Source organism: Hibiscus syriacus, unplaced genomic scaffold (genome assembly GCF_006381635.1).
Source record: "Hibiscus syriacus cultivar Baekdansim isolate YM2019G1 unplaced genomic scaffold, ASM638163v2 tig00111641_pilon, whole genome shotgun sequence".
In the NCBI taxonomy this organism is placed as follows: Eukaryota; Viridiplantae; Streptophyta; class Magnoliopsida; order Malvales; family Malvaceae; genus Hibiscus; species Hibiscus syriacus.
Window position 1 is genome coordinate 256,733 of NW_024063143.1, and position 17,085 is coordinate 273,817.

A 17,085-nucleotide genomic window follows, 5' to 3' on the forward strand; every position below is an offset into this window, starting at 1 on the left:
TAATAATAACAATAACTACTTAAAAAATTACGCTTCCATATCTACTATATCGTGGCAAATCCAATATCTGAATAATATTTGACTTCTCCACAAACGCTTGCAAGTAATTGAGCACCCCATACACATTCCATGCCTATAAAGGGGAAAATAACTTAAAATCCCCACAAAGATAACAATAATAATAACAATAACTACTTAAAAAATTACGCTTCCATATCTACTATACTCGTGGCAAATTGAATTACCTGGTCAAATTGGTGGAGAAGAGCAATTTCTTGCCCAGTTTTGTTCTTCATTTTCACCCTGTATTGACAGAAACTTTGGAATTGGTATACAAATTCATCCACCATGTCCCATGGCCTTTGATTTGGTAACTGCATGTTAACTACCCTATGCAACACCACCTAAACGAAAACCAAAGCACAAATAAATCAATCCACGACACAACATCACAGATAATGACGCAAATTAAAAGTAATTACCTGAAAGAGGCTACAATAATTATCCCAAGAATCAATCCTCTGCTTAAGAGTGGGGGATAGGCGAGCATAGAGGTGGCGAAACTACATCTCACGGTAAAGGAGGCAAAATACTTGGTCGTTATCTACATAATGAGAAACCGCATCGACGGAGGGCCACGGAGTATCTTTAAAGAGACGGTCGGAGAGCGTTTGGAACGAGTTCTCGTACATCTGGTGAATCTCGTACACATTTTTCTCACGAATGTGACGGTAAAGGTGGACGACGAACGACTTAACGGAGTCAGGGACAAAGTTCGGGTCGTAGCCAAGGTCTTGGCGGTTCACATCGTCGTAGGAGCCTGGAGCCTCCTCGTAATCGTAGTTGGCCGCCATAGTTGCAGAAGATAGTAGCTGAGGAGTGAGGACTTCGAGAAATAGATTTGGATGTGAGTATGGATTGTCGACTGTGAACGACCGTAAAAGAAGAAGGAGATTAGGGTTTAATGAAGAAGGAACGTTTTGAGATTTTGGGCTCTCAGTTTTTCCTTTATAGAGTGGCCCAATCTTTCTCGAATTAAAAGAAACTTTTCTAATCTATAATATGCTCCATGAGAAAAAGGGATAATCATTTTTTTAATTTATAATATAAATTAAAAATATTTAATTTAATTTTTATTTTTAATAAAATAATTTATTTGTATTAACATAATTAAATTGTTTTAATAAAATAAATTATTTGTATTAAATAACTTACCTTAACATAATTGTTATTTTTTATTAAATTACTTTACTGTTGATGTTTTACTATGTATGCTGAAGTTAAAAATATTTTAAGAACGCTTAAGGGGTGTTTGGATGGGGGAATGTGAGATTACCAATAGTAGATTTTTTTGGGTATATTATCGGGAATGTCATTATCTCTTTTTCCTTAGGTATTATTGGATTACCGGCGTTTTGGACTAAAATGCCCTTAATTTTCTTTTCTTTCAAGAATATCCTTCTTATGTCATTGAATAATAAAATGTTTACGAATGTTAAATTACAAATTTATCTTTAAACTATTTAGATTTACAACAAAAAATCTATAATTAAAATTTTATATGAAGTTCAGGGGTTAAAATAAAATTTTATCCTTTCATTAAACCTTTTATATTTTCAATTTTGTAAAAAAAATTTATATAAATTTTATGAATTTAAATTTTTTAAAGAAAATATATAAATATTTTCCAACTTGTTAAAAAAACAAATATATAATAAGGACAATTTGGTCAAATATACATTCCAATAATCTTTTATTCCTTTAACCAAACACGGTATTCTTACATTCATGCTAAGCCAACCAAACACAAAATACAACATTCCCAGTAATCTTATTCCCTAGTAATCTTACATTCTCACTAATAATCTTACATTCCGTGAACCAAACGCATCCTTAGATCTAGTGATCATTAGTATACTTCTCTCTCTATCAGTAGTCACAGAATTTGCTTATCCAAAATTAGGTTATTGAGATATTAAAATTCATTTAATTCAATGATGGGTTATCCGAAGCCCTTGACTTGATTATATGTTTTCTGTAGTTTGAGCTTACTAAAAAGAATTCTTCACAAATCCATTGTTAGTTTGTATTTTATTCAGGTCATTAAACTGTTAAATTTGATTGTTAACCGTTTAACTGAGAGATATAATACTAAAATTAAGCATTAAAAAAAGCACAACTTTGATTTTACCACCGTGATCATGCATAAGATGGTCTCATTTGACTCATTAGACAATCGATTGAAATTTCAAGATATGAGAGATGGAACAACTCCAAGAATGTCTTTGTTTCTTTTATCGTTATAACTCATTTTTGGTAATTTTCCTTCAAACCTGTATTTTTTAAATGAAAATCACTTCATATATGGCATTTCTTTATTGGAATGCAATTAATTCACCCCTCTTAAATTAATAGTATTAATGTGGATGGAGGCAATTGGTGTTGTTGCTCGGGACCACCGTGAACTGGTTGTTGGAGTTAAAAGGGACATATTCGCCTAAGTTGATAGGAACGATTGATTTTGACGAGCAATCTAAATTTTAGAGTCTTTTATGTTTGTCGAGAGACAAAACGTGTTGCTCATTGCCTTGTTATTCTTGATGCCATTAGTATCTAATTAATTATGTTAATTTTTTTTATAAAAAAAACCTTAAATTATTAAACGGTGATGGCGAATAAAGAAGTGCCGTAAATTTTGGCTTTGAATCCTCAATGTTTGGTGAATAAAATTCGACTCGAAATGATTTTAAGTTATAATTTTATAAATTCGATTCTATTCGAATAAATTTTAAGTTCAGATCGAATTGTAAAATACAATTTGAATAACTCAAAATTTTTAGTAAATTAATGGATGAATATTTAAGTTTGAGTCGAGTCCTTCAAATCCATATGACATATGTATATCACACATCAAAGAAATATACATGTATTGTATTTTTTTTATCAAAAATTAACACATGAATGTATATATATATATATGGTCATAAACACCATTTAAATTGAAATCAAATAATATCATCAACTCAAAAATTTTTTAACAAAATTTTTAATAATTAGCGGATAATTAAATTTGAACACAAACTCGAAAATTCGACTAAGCTCGAATTGAAATTTTTTTAAGTCATCTCCAAGTTGTAAAATACGACTCATCAATTCAAATAATTTAAAATTTTTTGACTCGACTCAATCGAACACCACTAAATCAATGTTTCCTAAGTCAACTCTGGGTGCCTTTTTCGTAGATATCAAATTATACATTATAACTTATAAGAATAGATAAACACATAATCTAAATGTCTGTAATCCTTAAAAAAATGTCAATACTAATAATAATAAATCAACTTATCGTGTTGTCATGTTCATTGTGTCTGAATGTTTGTGATTGGGCGCAAGCGACTGTGTGCTCTGAACTGTTTTAAAGTCTCTCACATTATTGCAAGCGCAAGGCCATTATATAGATTCCTTCAACATCTTTTGTTTTTTTAAGACCTTTTCTAACTCTACGCTTTGACCCTTTATTCAAGGAAAATGAAGGTCTGGAAAATGCTGTTGACGTTTTTTGTTCGCCGCCTTTTGAACTAAAAGCTCGGAGATCAAAGATGATGCTGGTTCTCTCTCCTCTGCGACTTTCGGGAAAGAAGATCGAATACCCATTTTCCGTTGCAAGGTAATCGGCTGCTCGTTTTAGTAAGATTGGAGTTTTGGCAAATTTTGGTTTGGGAATATCATTGTTTTTAAGTCAAATCTGATCCTGTAAATTGGGTATTTGGGTTTATTATGTTTGATTTGAAATTACTTTAGTTGCTTAAACAGTTCGTAGTAGATCAAGAACTTTGCTTTGTCTTTGATATATTTACAGGCATCATTTGGGTGAGAGGGAGAATTGTGTTTTTGAAAATGGATTCGCGTAGCTGAATGTATCTGGTAGGATTGATTTGATATTTAAAATAAGATATATTCATGGATGTGTAATGGAGCTAGGGGAACATACTGCGTATTTGGATGCTGTTGTTTTAAAGGGGTGTATTGGTAAAGGAAGCAAGCTTGTGATGAATTTGGCTGCTTAGTGGTGATTTTTTAATTGATTGAGGAGTAAAACAGATCAGAAATTGATGGCATCCATTAGAAGAACACTGTCTCCCGTGCCTCAACATGGGACTTTAATCGCCGGAGAGGCTGAACGTTCAGCTCCTTCTCCTTTGTCCAAGTCTTCATCATGTAGTCAGAATTCCCCAGCCACTGTTGGATTGCCAGTGTCTCATTTCAGTTTATCGGATTCTCGATCCTTATTTTCCGGTCTTTTCTCACCAAGATCCTATAGGCACCTTGACAGATCAAAACAGAAAGGACAAGTTTGGAGGAGGGTTGTTTTTCACTTCTTCATTTGTTTCATAGTTGGCTTTTTAATTGGATTTACACCATTCATTTCCATGGACTTTTCATACATGAATCCCATTTCAAAGCACCAGGCATTCTCTTTCGAGGTAGTATCGACTGTTGGGAATTTTCAAACAAACAACAATTCAGAAAGGAATGTAACTTCAACACTGAACAGCCCTGGGATTGATAATAACTTCTCATTAGAGGGATTGGTGCAAAGACAGGAAATGACAGAAGGGAATTTAGATAACACCCTGACTAATCGGTTGCTCCCTCAAGATATAGATCTGGAAACTCGTAAGCTTTTGATAGTTGTGACTCCAACACATGCTGGATCACTTCAAGCCTATTATCTAAATCGTTTGGCATACACATTAAAGCTGGTCAAACCTCCTATATTGTGGGTAGTTGTGGAGATGACCTCTCAGTCTGATGAAGTAGCCGACATCCTAAGAAAGAGCAGTGTAATGTATAGGCATCTTGTTTGCAAGAAAAATCTGACCGATATAAACGACAGAAGAGTTCACCAAAGAAACATGGCACTATCTCACATTGAGACTCATCGTCTTGATGGAATTGTCTACTTCGCCGATGAAGATAACATCTACTCACTTGATCTCTTTGAACAAATGAGGCATATTAGGTATCTCCTTTATATCTGTATTTTCTGTCAACTTGTATTCTTTAAATTATCCCTTTATTTGTGCCTACTACAGCATTTTTTTTTCCATTATGGGCTCTATTTATAGGCGGTTTGGGACTTGGATTGTGGCGAAACAAGCATCAGACAGAAGTAAAGCTACATTGGAGGGCCCTGTTTGTAATGGAACTCAAGTCATTGGATGGCACCTAAATGGATTAAGTAGGAGACTCCGCAGATTCCATGCTGAGATGTCAGGGTTTGCCTTCAACAGTACCATACTCTGGGATCCAAAGCGATGGCACCGACCTACTCTTGAGCTGATAAGACAGCTTGACACAGCCAAAGATGGTTTACTCGTTAGTATTTATTGGCTCTTCTTTGGTTGCCCTTAAGTTTCTTATTGTTTCACCTTACTACAGTGGTCATACCTGTGTTATTTCTGGATAAATATTAGAAATGTTGCCATTTACTGCATCTGCTAATTAAGTCAATTTTGGTTGTAACAGTGAGAGAAAAGGATGCCAGCAATCGACTTTGTCCTCCAAAAATTACCCTTTGAATTAGTATTTTGCACTGTAACCTATATTGAAATGCTACATATTGGTGGTGGATTTCATTTCAACATTTTAACATTATCGATTTGAATTTGCAGGCAAGCTTGTTTATTGAACGAGTTGTGGAAGACGAAAGCCAGATGGAAGGCTTACCGCAGGACTGCTCAAGAATCATGGTTTGGGGGCTTAATGTTGAACCGTCTAATTCCTTCTATCCCAAAAAATGGTCAACAAAGAATAATCTGGACATTATTGCTCCACTTGCATGAAACTCAGTACGTGTGTGAAAGGAGTTAATTTTGGTTGGCAAGGTAAGTGTCGTTTCTTTTCATCAAATACATCCTAAAAAAGTTCCACCAATGACATTGCTAAAAGGCTACATGGAAATAAAGCAATTGTATATTAACGCAAGTTCAGTGTACTCATCGATGAAGTGAGAAGAATGAATATAAAGGAAAACAAAGCAACATCATGAAAAACCAGACTTTTAGCTGTATTCCCTGTTTCAGTTTTTTTCCCCTCAAACTTCTGCCCTGCTGGGCTGATTCATCGAGCAATGAATCCTGCATTAGTGCATTCATATTATCCACCTCCTGACAAGCAGACTTTTCTGGATTCAACCTATAATGGTTTTTCGAATTATAGCAGCCTATTTCTATTGATCTTATTCAAAATTTATTTTTAATGACTTAAAGAAGTATATACAGTACATGCAGGGATGATTAATTGAATGTCTGCAAAGTTTTATACCTAAGGTTTGATTTATATGAGTTCTCATGTTCGTTGTTGCAGGAAAGATGGCGAAGAGACGCTTATAACTGTCATTGAAGGAGAATTGTATCTCAACTGAAACCTAAATCAAGTGGCAAACAATTTCCAATCACTGATGTACTTACCTAAAAGACGAAAAACTGGTAATTTGCAGACAAGTGTAAACAAACCTTTGTCCGGTATATTATTTTTCCATTTCTGCATTGCCTGCTGAGTTTGGTTGAGAGAATTTCATAGGACTAGTGAGGAAAGGATGGCCAAATGGAAACCATCCTTGCGTAATGCTTACTGTAACTTTACTTTGGCTCCCATTCTGGTTTTAGCTAGTAGCTATTCTTTAGGGGGCACAATTGAGAGCAAAATTTGATTATTCGCATTGCTATTACCTCCATATCTGTCCTTTAGCACAATTTTTTTTGCATATCTCGTATAATTTATTTGATGCAGCTTTGAATTCAGCTGCAAAAATGTCATTTCAAAATGGATAGTGTGACAATTGCCCTGAACTTCTTAGTACTGGCTTAGAGCAGAATGCGACATTGACTGCATTAAACAACTATAATGGTTCCATATGAGAAGATGAATGCAATCTTTGTTAGTTTAACTACTGTGAACGGTTTGTTCCATTCTTATTTTTCCTTTTTTTTTTCAATAGTAAACTTCCATTCTTGGAAGATACAAGTACAAACATTCGAATGAAAGGGAGCAAATAGATTCTTTAGAAATTATGAAGGTGGCAAAACTTAGAAGGTAAAATATACCGCAATGACATGTTAAATTATAAAATAATTAACTTTAGAATTACCCCCTGGACAACCTGATGTCGATATGTCCGAGTGGTTAAGGAGACAGACTCGAAATCTGTTGGGCATTGCCTGCGCAGGTTCAAATCCTGCTGTCGACGCTTTATACAATTTTCTTTCCCCTTCTGTCTTTTTTGCACCTTTGCACGATGCTGGTGAAGGGTTGCAGTAAATAAAACTTTTACCACATTAATCTCCCTTAGTCTTAACGATTAGCTAAGCAAAGTTACAGGAATTAACTTATCATATATACATAGAGAGAGAGGTTTGCTGCAATGGTTCTGGGATGTTCAGTAGACTGTTACCGGTTTGATTCTTTCCTTACGTTGTTGATATGCCTTCAAGATACATGCACAAAAAAAGGGTATCTGGATTCTGGAGAATGAGTGCAGCTCACTTCATTCTCTTCTTCAAATTGAGCTCTTTTCTTCACCATCTCAACAAACCTATGGTCCCATGGCCAATGATCATTATTTCCCCAACCTAGAGTTGATCCTTCTCGCATTTCTCTATGGCTCCTTCATTGCCTGCGTTCTTCTCGTGACTTCCTTTCTCATTCTAATCATCCTCTTGCTCACTTTCTCTCTCTCCGTCTTCTCCATTGTTTTCATCGATATATTTAATTTCTTCTCTTTGTTTTCTCAGTTCGTCAGATCCATAGAAGCTGATGTTGAACTGGGTTTCGTCCTGATACTTTGCATGCTCTTTCGATATGCAATCGCCGCTGCTTCGGCTTCGAAGCCCTCATTCGATCGCTTGGTTTCTCAACTACGAGTCACCATGAACCGTCTCGAAGCTTGGAAGCTGGTCAGCACCGGAAGATTGCAGACGTAAATTTGACCCATAAACTAATCAGTAACATTTTTATTATTTAATAGAAAACAAACATTTATATTATTACGTTTATAGAAGAATCGTTACAATCATTAATGTTCATCTGATGCAATATTATTTGGTTTGTCTAATCTTACATCGTCTAGTTCTTAATTATATGATATTTGGTTTAAAGAATCATTTTAATTTCAACAAAATTAAGGATACATATTTGTTTGATAAGCTATTCTATTATTTATTTATTTATTTTTATAGGAGTCACTATTTTTATATAAAACAGAAAATATTTCAAATTATAATAAAGATTTTATCATTGTAAAGTAAACACATAAGTAAGATATTTTTCTTAAAATTATTATCACAAAATTAGTAGCTTAAGATCACACAAAAACTATACAAGACAAGATAAAAAAAATCTAACCAAAACTTCGAACGAGGATAAAGTGTAAACATATTTGATCATATCGGCAAATAAAACGCGAAAATGAACCAAATTATTGAAAAACCACCGACAAAATCACAAATCAGAATCGAGCGACATGAAAAAACTATCAATGAACGCAAATCAAGTATCCAAATTCAATCGGAAGGTCTAAAATAGGGAAAATCAACATGATAACATATAAGTACCTCTTAATTAATCGTGTCAATATTGAATCAACTTTAAAAAAAGATATATGAAAATAACGATCAAGCGACCGAAAATGTAACAAAAGACCTAGGAAACCATGTCAAAGGCAGACAAAAACATGTCATAAAGGCATACTTATTGAAAATTAAAAATAAAAGAAAAATAAAGATTCGGTATAGAAATAAAAGGACAATAAAAAATACATATAGTCAGTAACAATATCAAAATTAGTGTCGTCGCCAATCAATAAAGATGAAAGAAAAAATACGAAAGACACACCACAAAGGAGAGAAATAAGAGAAACTAGGATAACATATATTATCTGATATTCTATTATTTATAATTATAACAATTACATTTAAGTTTAATTTTTTTTAAATGTCATCTAAATTAAGATAAATTAATCATTAGACAAAATTAATCTGAATAGAATATATCTTAAAGTATGAAATATATAACAAATATATTCGAACTTATAAGGGGGTGAATATTTTCCGAAAATCAACTTAATGCAAAAATAAAAATATTTTGATTTTTTTTTAGTTGCCCTCCAATTCCAAAAATATATAATATATAAAAAATATTTTGATTTTAATTATAATAATATACAAAATAAACAAAACGGATAATTAGGAGAGAAGTTGCCATTTGCCGGTTAATCTCTCGCCGCCGCCAACTTTCCTTCACTTAATTCTTTGGATAAACTACCCTATTCGCCACTTAACAATGACCTTGTTTTTATTTTGATCACTAAACAATTCTTTTTCCAATAAGGCACTAATGTTAGGAAGTTAATCAATCAAGTCATTGATCATTATATCAATGATGAAAATAATAACGTGTCTTATTATTAATTAAAATAATAATAATTTTAAATTTTTATATTTACAAAATTAATCTCAATGACGATTGCGTTTTAATTTAATTTTTTATTTAGCGATCAAAGTCAAAATGAAGTCATAATTCAATGACGTATCGCATCCCTTTTATTTATTTTAAAAAATACAAGCCTTTTTTTTATTATTAAAAGTTTCAGATTTTATTTCTTCTGATTTTCAGATTCTTGTGATATTCAATGGAGCTAAGAACTTGCTCTATCAACGAGCCTTGCCATTTCACTTCTTTTTGTATTGGATGTCGTTCTCGTGTTAAATTCTTTCAATCTTCAACCTTCAGCGGACTCTCTTCTCGACGCATCCGTCCTCTTAGGTTAGGGTTTCGATCGAACTCGCCGATTATTGCATGCAGCTTCGCCGCTGAAAACAAAACCGAAACGTCTTCTCGGGCAGCCGAGAGACCCGTCTCCGTTAATCCGGTTTATGTACCCACGCCGGCAAGTCGAGACACTCGAACTCCTCACAGCGGGTAGCTTTCTGTTCAGTTGCGTTCTATGAATTTGAATAAGTTAAGTTGAAATTTGGTAAATCTTCTATTCAGATAGTAGTTTGACTTGGCTTTCGTTAGCACTTTTTTTTTCTATTTCATTTAAAATGATTAAAAAGTGAAGGTTATGACTAGCCTTACTGTTACTTCATTCATTATGATTATCAATAAAAGGAGGGGGGAAAACATTGATCGGTTTCAAAATGAATTATTTACAAGTAAAGCGCAAGACTTCAAAGAGAATTTTTAGTATGTGCGTTTTAAAGCTTAAACTGTTCCTTTTTTTTATATAAACTTTATTGAGTATATAGGAAATTGTTTTGCTATATAGAAAATTACAGAATCTTTGAGGCTTTCATTAATGGCGATCAACTAACCAAAGGCTCTGTAGTGCTTTACATGATTGATGAAAAGCTTTAGCTGTATAATACAGATACCACTTCGACGGAACCACTCGACAATTTTTTGAGGGTTGGTACTTTAAGGTATCAATCCCAGAACGAAAGCAAAGCTTTTGCTTCATGTACTCGGTGGAGAATCCTTCATTTAGGAGGAAACTGACACAAATGGAAATGCTGCTGCACGGACCTAGATTTACAGGGGTTGGGGCTCAAATTCTTGGTGCTTATGACAAGTATATATGCCAATACACTGATGAATCTCAAAACTTTTGGGGAAGTAAGTTTTTTCCTTCAGTGTCTTCATCAGATTTTAATCTAAGATCTGATCTTATTATGGCCACCCATAGTTCGTGATTAATTATGTACTTATGTAGTAATAGTAATGAAACTGCATTCTATTGGACCTAAAAGTATCTTATTTAGTATAGTTGCTGCAGGAATAACACACTGCTGGCTTCATTCTAGAATGTTTTATCATCTCATTTTTCCGAGAAACTAGCACATTTATTGTTGGGAAGTTACCTCCTATAATTGTTTTTGGATATGTACGTAGCAAGTTAGAGGGTCAATTTAAGTGAATATGTTTTCAGACATTTGCTTTGATTTTTTCTAAACGAATGTTGATATATCGATTTCTTCTCACTGAGGAAATTTAACTTTATGTTAATCCACTTCACCCTCTGAATTTTATTGTATTGTGATTTTTCATCCATTTTTATACATCATTTTCACTTAATCTTTTAGTCTTATTAGACTTGAGCAATTTGAAACCTCTGTGATATCTGGTTTGTCTCAGTTTTTAGAGATTCTTTCAGTTGTTTGAACTTTTAATTTTGGGCTGTACAAATATAGTTTATTCTGGTCTCTAATTAGACTCTTTGGTCGTCCAAGCATCATGTTTATAACTGAATGCAGTTGTATCAGTTTAGTTGTTAGCTAGTCTCTACTATTATGATCACCTGTATTTTTGTTGTTTCTTTAGATTATACCTTAACGGTGCAGTGATAAAATGCATAAATGGCAGTGTTTTATGACTAATTGCTATTTTTAATTGCATAGGAAGGCATGAGCTAATGTTGGGGAATACTTTTTTAGCCAACAAAGACTCACAACCTCCCAGTAAGGAGGTTCCTCCTCAGGTCAATAAGCTGTTTTTGGGTTCTACTATTTGAAGGAAATCCCTGCAAAGAAAACCTTAATGCAGCTGCTATGGGATATTTTATGTTGGTTAATCTTGACCCTTTGTTAACTTTATATTTTCTCCTGCTGTTCCTTGTAGGAATTCAATAATAAAGTTTTGGAAGGCTTTCAAGTTAGCCCACTTTGGCATCAAGGCTTTATTCGCGATGATGGAAGGTGCCTCCTCATATTGAACTCATAAGCGTGATTTTATATTAACTCCTTAGTTTTTCTCTACCATCATTTTTTGCTCTTTCTACAGAAAAAGTAAAGAATTTAGCTAGCTGTGAATGTTAACTAAGCTTTTGTTTCAGAGTGTGAAGAAATGAAATATCCTTCTATTGATATCTTAAAAGAGTTCATAGTGTTATTCCTTCATGAGAAGATAGTGTAAAAAAAATTATATTTGATGATGTATTTATGCTCTCTTGTTGAAGTATTCCTCCTGCATGGTCACAGGTTCTCTCCCTTGTTTAATCATAGGCATAACTAACATACCATCAGAAGAGAAGTGTTTCTTCCTTCAAGTTGCATTTACTATTTTTATTCAAAACTGTATGTTGTGATTTATGACTTTTATGTTAATCGAAATTTGATTTGAGTAAAATGCCTCACTTCCTATTAGTTATTTCAGCAATCCATTTTTAATTGATTTGGATTTTAATTGCAGGACACATTATACAAACACTGTTAAAACTGCGCGTTGGGAGTACAGTACTCGTCCCGTCTATGGATGGGGTGATGTTGGGTCCAAGCAGAAATCAACAGCTGGCTGGCTTGCAGCTTTTCCCATATTTGAACCCCACTGGCAAATTTGCATGGCTGGTGGACTTTCAACAGGCACTTGCTTGTCTCCTTCCTATTGTCAATTAAACTTTGAATTCCTTTCCTCGTATTTCTCTTAAGTCTTCATCTTTGCTCAGTGTGCTATGTTGTTCACCATCTTCTCCTATCACCATGACTGAAATTTAATGTCTTAAGAAATCCATTTTTTCTGTTGAGAATATTTTCTCAGTTATGACTTTGGGTTGCAGGATGGATAGAGTGGGATGGTGAAATGTTTGAGTTTCAAGATGCCCCTTCATACTCGGAAAAAAACTGGGGTGGAGCCTTCCCTAGAAAATGGTTTTGGGTAAATCTCCGTTCTTTCATGCCTCCCTGAATGCTTATCTATCTATTGATCATGTTGATGCAAGACATTTGGTTGCATTGGGTTTTCCGTTGAATCAGGCTTAACCATTTTTCTATTAACCATGGTGATCATTCATCATTGACATATTACTACAGGTTCAATGTAATGTCTTTGAAGGTGCAAGCGGAGAGGTTGCACTGACTGCTGGTGGTGGATTGAGGCAACTGCCTGGCCTAACAGAGACCTTTGAAGATGCTGCATTGGTACTTCTGTTTTATCAAATTTTATTTTTTCCTTGCATTTCTTGAGTCGGTTAATGATTGCTGTAGCTTGAAAATAAAATAGCAGCTATAGAATGGAAGGAAAGGAGGAGAAGGGGGGAAACATGTTTACAATGGTTTCTTTTATCGTAAATGACCTGTTGGTTTTTCCACTTTAACCTAAGTTTCCTTTCTATGAAATCTGCTTGTCATTTTTATGCAAACAGGAATCTTGGACATATATTTTAGGATGTTCCCATTGTTTATTGCAGCACGAGCTTCAGTGGGTCTGTTGTTATTTCCTATGTCTAAAAAACTGAAGTGTTATTTTGTTGTTATATTATCATGTTTCAACAGAACTCGTTCAAACCACATCCTTCTTTTCGTGCGTCACTAATCATATATTGTGGTATCTGTATAAAACTTTTTAAGAATTGAATTGGATATTGTCACATCCCATATGCCTTGTATTCTGAACAAAATATGTTCTTTGTTTCAAACTACTAGATTCTATTACCTGACATATGAACGGACCTTTTACTGCTTTTGCAGATTGGAGTGCATTATGATGGGGTTTTCTATGAGTTTGTGCCATGGAATGGTGTTCTATCTTGGGAAATTGCTCAATGGGGTTACTGGTACATTGCTGGGGAGAACGAGGCACAGATGGTAATATTTTATCGCTGTTGGTGATATTTCCTTCCCATCATTTTGCTAGTGTAAAGAGTTTTTATACCAAAAATCTGAACTTTGCAAATATAATATCTATGTACATTTAGACCTTGTGGATTATTAAAGCTTACAAATAGATTATGCTACGGTCTAAATGATTGTAAAACTATTGTGCTGTCTAATAATGTTATCAATGTATTTGGTTCCTACTTCTGAGCAGGTTGAGTTAGAGGCAACAACAGATGATCTGGGTACAACACTGCGTGCTCCAACAAAAGAGGCCGGCCTTGCTCCTGCTTGTAAAGACACTTGTTTTGGTAATCTAAGTTTGAAGATCTGGGAAAAAAACCATGATGGCACTAAGGGGAAGGTATGGTTTGTTACTTTCTTGGCAGTTATGCACTTAGCTGTTCATATAAACACGAGGTTCTGTGATCCAATAGTTCTCTGTTTTTAAGGATTCTGTTGGTATTTACTTTTGTTCTATCCTATAGCTTTGGTTGCTACCGTCGATGCTTATATTGCTATCAGTCTTCGGAAGGTTCTTTAAATAGATTTTCATTGAAATCAATATACTAACACATGTAATCTTTTCAATATGCAGCTAATCTTGGATGTTACAAGTGACATGGCAGCACTAGAAGTGGGAGGAGGCCCATGGTTCAATACTTGGAAAGGGAAGACCACAACTCCAGAGGTCCTTAAAACTGCTCTTCAAGTTCCTGTTGACGTGGAAGGTATTTTTGGTTTGGCTCCATTTTTCAAACCCCCTGGGCTATGATAATAGATTGATCTCTGATTACATTCGTTAGCAGAACGACATATACCCTTTGATGTTCATACCTTGAAGAGAAAGTCCTATAATATGAAAACTAATCTACTACATTTAATTATGTTATATCTTACATTAAATTGGGTTGGGAGTGTCGTCCCTATAACGGATTTATGCAATATTCAATTTGGATTAGACCGGATATTGGTGGTTAAAAACTATAACATATATTAATCTTAAGATTCTGACTATAAATCTGTAACCGTAGCCAATTATCCATGTATGTATGTATGTATGTTGATTTCAAGCCAATGCCAAAATGCGAATCTAATGAGAAATTGAACAAGCAATCAATCATCCTCGATTTTTTTTCTTCAATGAAAATTGTTCTTCCTTTGTGTAAACCGTGACCAGATATGATTATAATATGACATCTATCCATTAATGAGAATTTACGCTGGGTTAGTTAATCTATATTTATAGTAAATTATACTACCCTTTGAAAATTGACATAGTTTCAATGATAAAAGTAAGTGTTATTTTTATTAAAGATTTTGAGTTCAACCAATTGCGTTTGAAATGATATACAGATATTATTAACAAACTTTTATTTAAAAATATAATTAGTATTATTTTTAAAATTAATTTATGTAATAATATAAAATTTTAGATTCAATTATTTCGTGAACATCTCATAGAAGCAGTTTCCATCGGATTTTCTTTGGTTTTGGCTTCCGAACCTTCTAAATCTTCTGTCTTGTTAAACATATAATTCAAAAACGATACCAATGTTTCACATCTATTGTTTTTTTTAATAGTGAAATAAGACTATCGTATTTGAATATAGCGGCAGCAAGTTTTTAGCTGTCATTTACATCTATTCCATTCCAGGTAACTAATCATGTATTGTCTCACGATCTTGTTTTGCAGATGCCCGATCCCGAGTCTTTTCTCCTTGGCAAGGACCATAAGCCTTTCTGCAACCTAAAAAATAGATAAAATTAACAACACTTAAGGCACAGCCAGAAGCCAATAATAGTAATCGTAATGACCCTTGTTAATATTGCTCGAAATCCAGCTTTCCCCTCTTCTTTTAGTTACATCATCAACTGCACTCGTTACAAAACTTGCCGCCACACTTCCTGCAGATGCTCCTAATGATTGAAGATTGTCTGCAACACGCTACATGGTTTTAGGTAATTCAGAGTAAAAGAATTCCGCCTGTCCAATTCCACTGAAAACCGAAGCCAAGCCACCCAGTATACAATATGGCAGAATCCATAGTGCAGGCATTTGCAATACGGTTTATCTGAAAGCAGTCCCGGATTGCGACTTCCCGATAAATATACTCCACGGTCGCTAATGATACCATGGATCCACATGACCAAACAAGTCTGATCCCCCATTCTTTGTTTGAGACTAAGACGAACCAGTTTACCTTTAAGTTTTGATGCTGAAGGAAAAGCTATCCGATCATACAATGCAATCGCTATTATAAATGTGATTATCATAAACACACCAAATGAACCTGCAGGAACTTCGAAATTCGGAGTTATATGTCGGTCCATGGTACCTGCTTGAATTACTACAAAAGAATCCAAAGAATATGTCGTGGCGGTGATGATTCCAGTAGACCAGATTGGAATCACTCTGATCAATGCTTTCAGCTCTTCTACCTGATCTATTGTACAAAGACTCCATTGAAGCATTTCCATCCGAGGTTAAATCCTGTTGAGGGTCATTTATCACACAAGTTTTATTCAGAAACCTCAAATTTTCACTCGGTACTTGAAGCACCGAACCTTTTCTGAAAAACCGGACTCCATTCGAGTCGATGTGTCGGTTCCGAAAGGAGGCCGATAGAACTTGGGCGAAACCAGTCAACAAGCTTTTCCCGGCTTTCAACTTGAGATACAATGACGATTCCATGAAGAAGAAAAGACATGAAATGAGCATTAAAATGGCAGGAACCCCGAATCCTATTATCCATCCTAACTTATCTTGAACATAAACGATGCAGGTTAACGCAATTAGAGCCGAACATTGGACAAAAACATAGTACCAACTGAAGTAGCTCTCCAAGGTTCTTGCATCTGCCACATTGTTTCTCTTGGTGAGCTGATCAGCACCAAACCCTAAGGAAGATGACTTTATGCCACCGCCTCCGATAGAGATTAGTGCTAATGAAGAATATAAGAGCAGAAGTTGGGGTGTTGTGGGGGATTCGCGGCTGCTACTGAAATTGTCACGATGAGGCCTTGCTTGTGTAAACATGGCTGTTAACCATAAAATAAACATTCCCTGCACATAAAAGGTTAAGTAATTAATCTATATATATTCATAATAGATAATAATATATTGGATCTCATGTTAGAACAAAACCATAAATAAATATAATTTTTTTCCAGGATCTAATCATGTCAAATCATCTAGAATAAAATATTAGATGCGGAACCGTACCTGAACTAATCAATAGGTTGAAATCCTTGAGTATATATTTAATTGTGATCTTCTAAGAAGATAGAGTTCCCTTAAATATAAACTCTATGGCGGGTATAAGAGTAAATACGACAGTGACTATTTCTTGGGGACCATAACCCCTTTATATACTTGATTTATGAATTGTTTGTTCTTATAACTCTGCCCCTCATCAAGTTATAAATACAACTT

General features: G+C 34.4%; 2 protein-coding genes, 1 long non-coding RNA gene and 1 other non-coding gene across 5 annotated transcripts; 3 read left to right on the forward strand and 1 right to left on the reverse strand.

The window, feature by feature from the left end:
- Positions 1 to 58: 58 nt before the first annotated feature.
- LOC120166645 lies at positions 59 to 983 on the reverse strand. Its single transcript, XR_005519947.1, has 3 exons — positions 483 to 983; positions 246 to 404; positions 59 to 133 (listed from the first exon to the last, which is right to left on the reverse strand). It is a non-coding gene; the product is annotated as an uncharacterized LOC120166645 (long non-coding RNA).
- A 2,356-nt stretch (positions 984 to 3,339) lies between these two features.
- Positions 3,340 to 6,740, forward strand: LOC120166652 (probable beta-1,4-xylosyltransferase IRX9H). Of its 2 annotated transcripts, XM_039175892.1 has the most exons (5): positions 3,340 to 3,667; positions 3,860 to 5,023; positions 5,130 to 5,379; positions 5,676 to 5,888; positions 6,370 to 6,740. In XM_039175892.1, exons 2-4 carry the CDS (start codon positions 4,113 to 4,115, stop codon positions 5,844 to 5,846), a joined length of 1,332 nt encoding a protein of 443 aa, XP_039031823.1. In that variant the 5' UTR covers positions 3,340 to 3,667; positions 3,860 to 4,112; the 3' UTR covers positions 5,847 to 5,888; positions 6,370 to 6,740. The 2 variants fall into 2 exon arrangements, with proteins under 2 accessions (XP_039031823.1, XP_039031822.1); XM_039175891.1 differs by lacking the exon at positions 3,340 to 3,667 and having other exon boundaries at positions 3,688 to 5,023.
- Positions 6,741 to 7,170: 430 nt separating this feature from the next.
- On the forward strand, positions 7,171 to 7,252 carry TRNAS-CGA. Its single transcript has one exon. It is a non-coding gene; the product is annotated as a tRNA-Ser (tRNA).
- A 2,369-nt stretch (positions 7,253 to 9,621) lies between these two features.
- LOC120166651 (tocopherol cyclase, chloroplastic-like) lies at positions 9,622 to 14,519 on the forward strand. Its single transcript, XM_039175890.1, has 10 exons — positions 9,622 to 9,981; positions 10,433 to 10,677; positions 11,460 to 11,539; positions 11,680 to 11,756; positions 12,250 to 12,419; positions 12,614 to 12,711; positions 12,867 to 12,974; positions 13,524 to 13,640; positions 13,864 to 14,013; positions 14,248 to 14,519. The coding sequence occupies exons 1-10, from the start codon at positions 9,692 to 9,694 to the stop codon at positions 14,422 to 14,424; spliced, it is 1,512 nt and encodes a 503-aa protein (XP_039031821.1). The 5' UTR covers positions 9,622 to 9,691; the 3' UTR covers positions 14,425 to 14,519.
- The last annotated feature ends 2,566 nt before the right edge of the window (positions 14,520 to 17,085 follow it).

Bases quoted from the DNA above. Each gene is read 5' to 3' on its own strand.
- LOC120166652 (XM_039175892.1), top strand. From the start codon at position 4,113: ATGGCATCCATTAGAAGAACACTGTCTCCCGTGCCTCAACATGGGACT. The intron at 5,024-5,129 runs GTATCTCCTTTA...CTCTATTTATAG, and splicing joins GAACAAATGAGGCATATTAG to GCGGTTTGGGACTTGGATTG. The intron at 5,380-5,675 runs GTTAGTATTTAT...TTGAATTTGCAG, and splicing joins CAGCCAAAGATGGTTTACTC to GCAAGCTTGTTTATTGAACG.
- LOC120166651 (XM_039175890.1), top strand. From the start codon at position 9,692: ATGGAGCTAAGAACTTGCTCTATCAACGAGCCTTGCCATTTCACTTCT. The intron at 12,420-12,613 runs GCACTTGCTTGT...TTTGGGTTGCAG, and splicing joins GGCTGGTGGACTTTCAACAG to GATGGATAGAGTGGGATGGT. The intron at 13,641-13,863 runs GTAATATTTTAT...ACTTCTGAGCAG, and splicing joins GGGAGAACGAGGCACAGATG to GTTGAGTTAGAGGCAACAAC.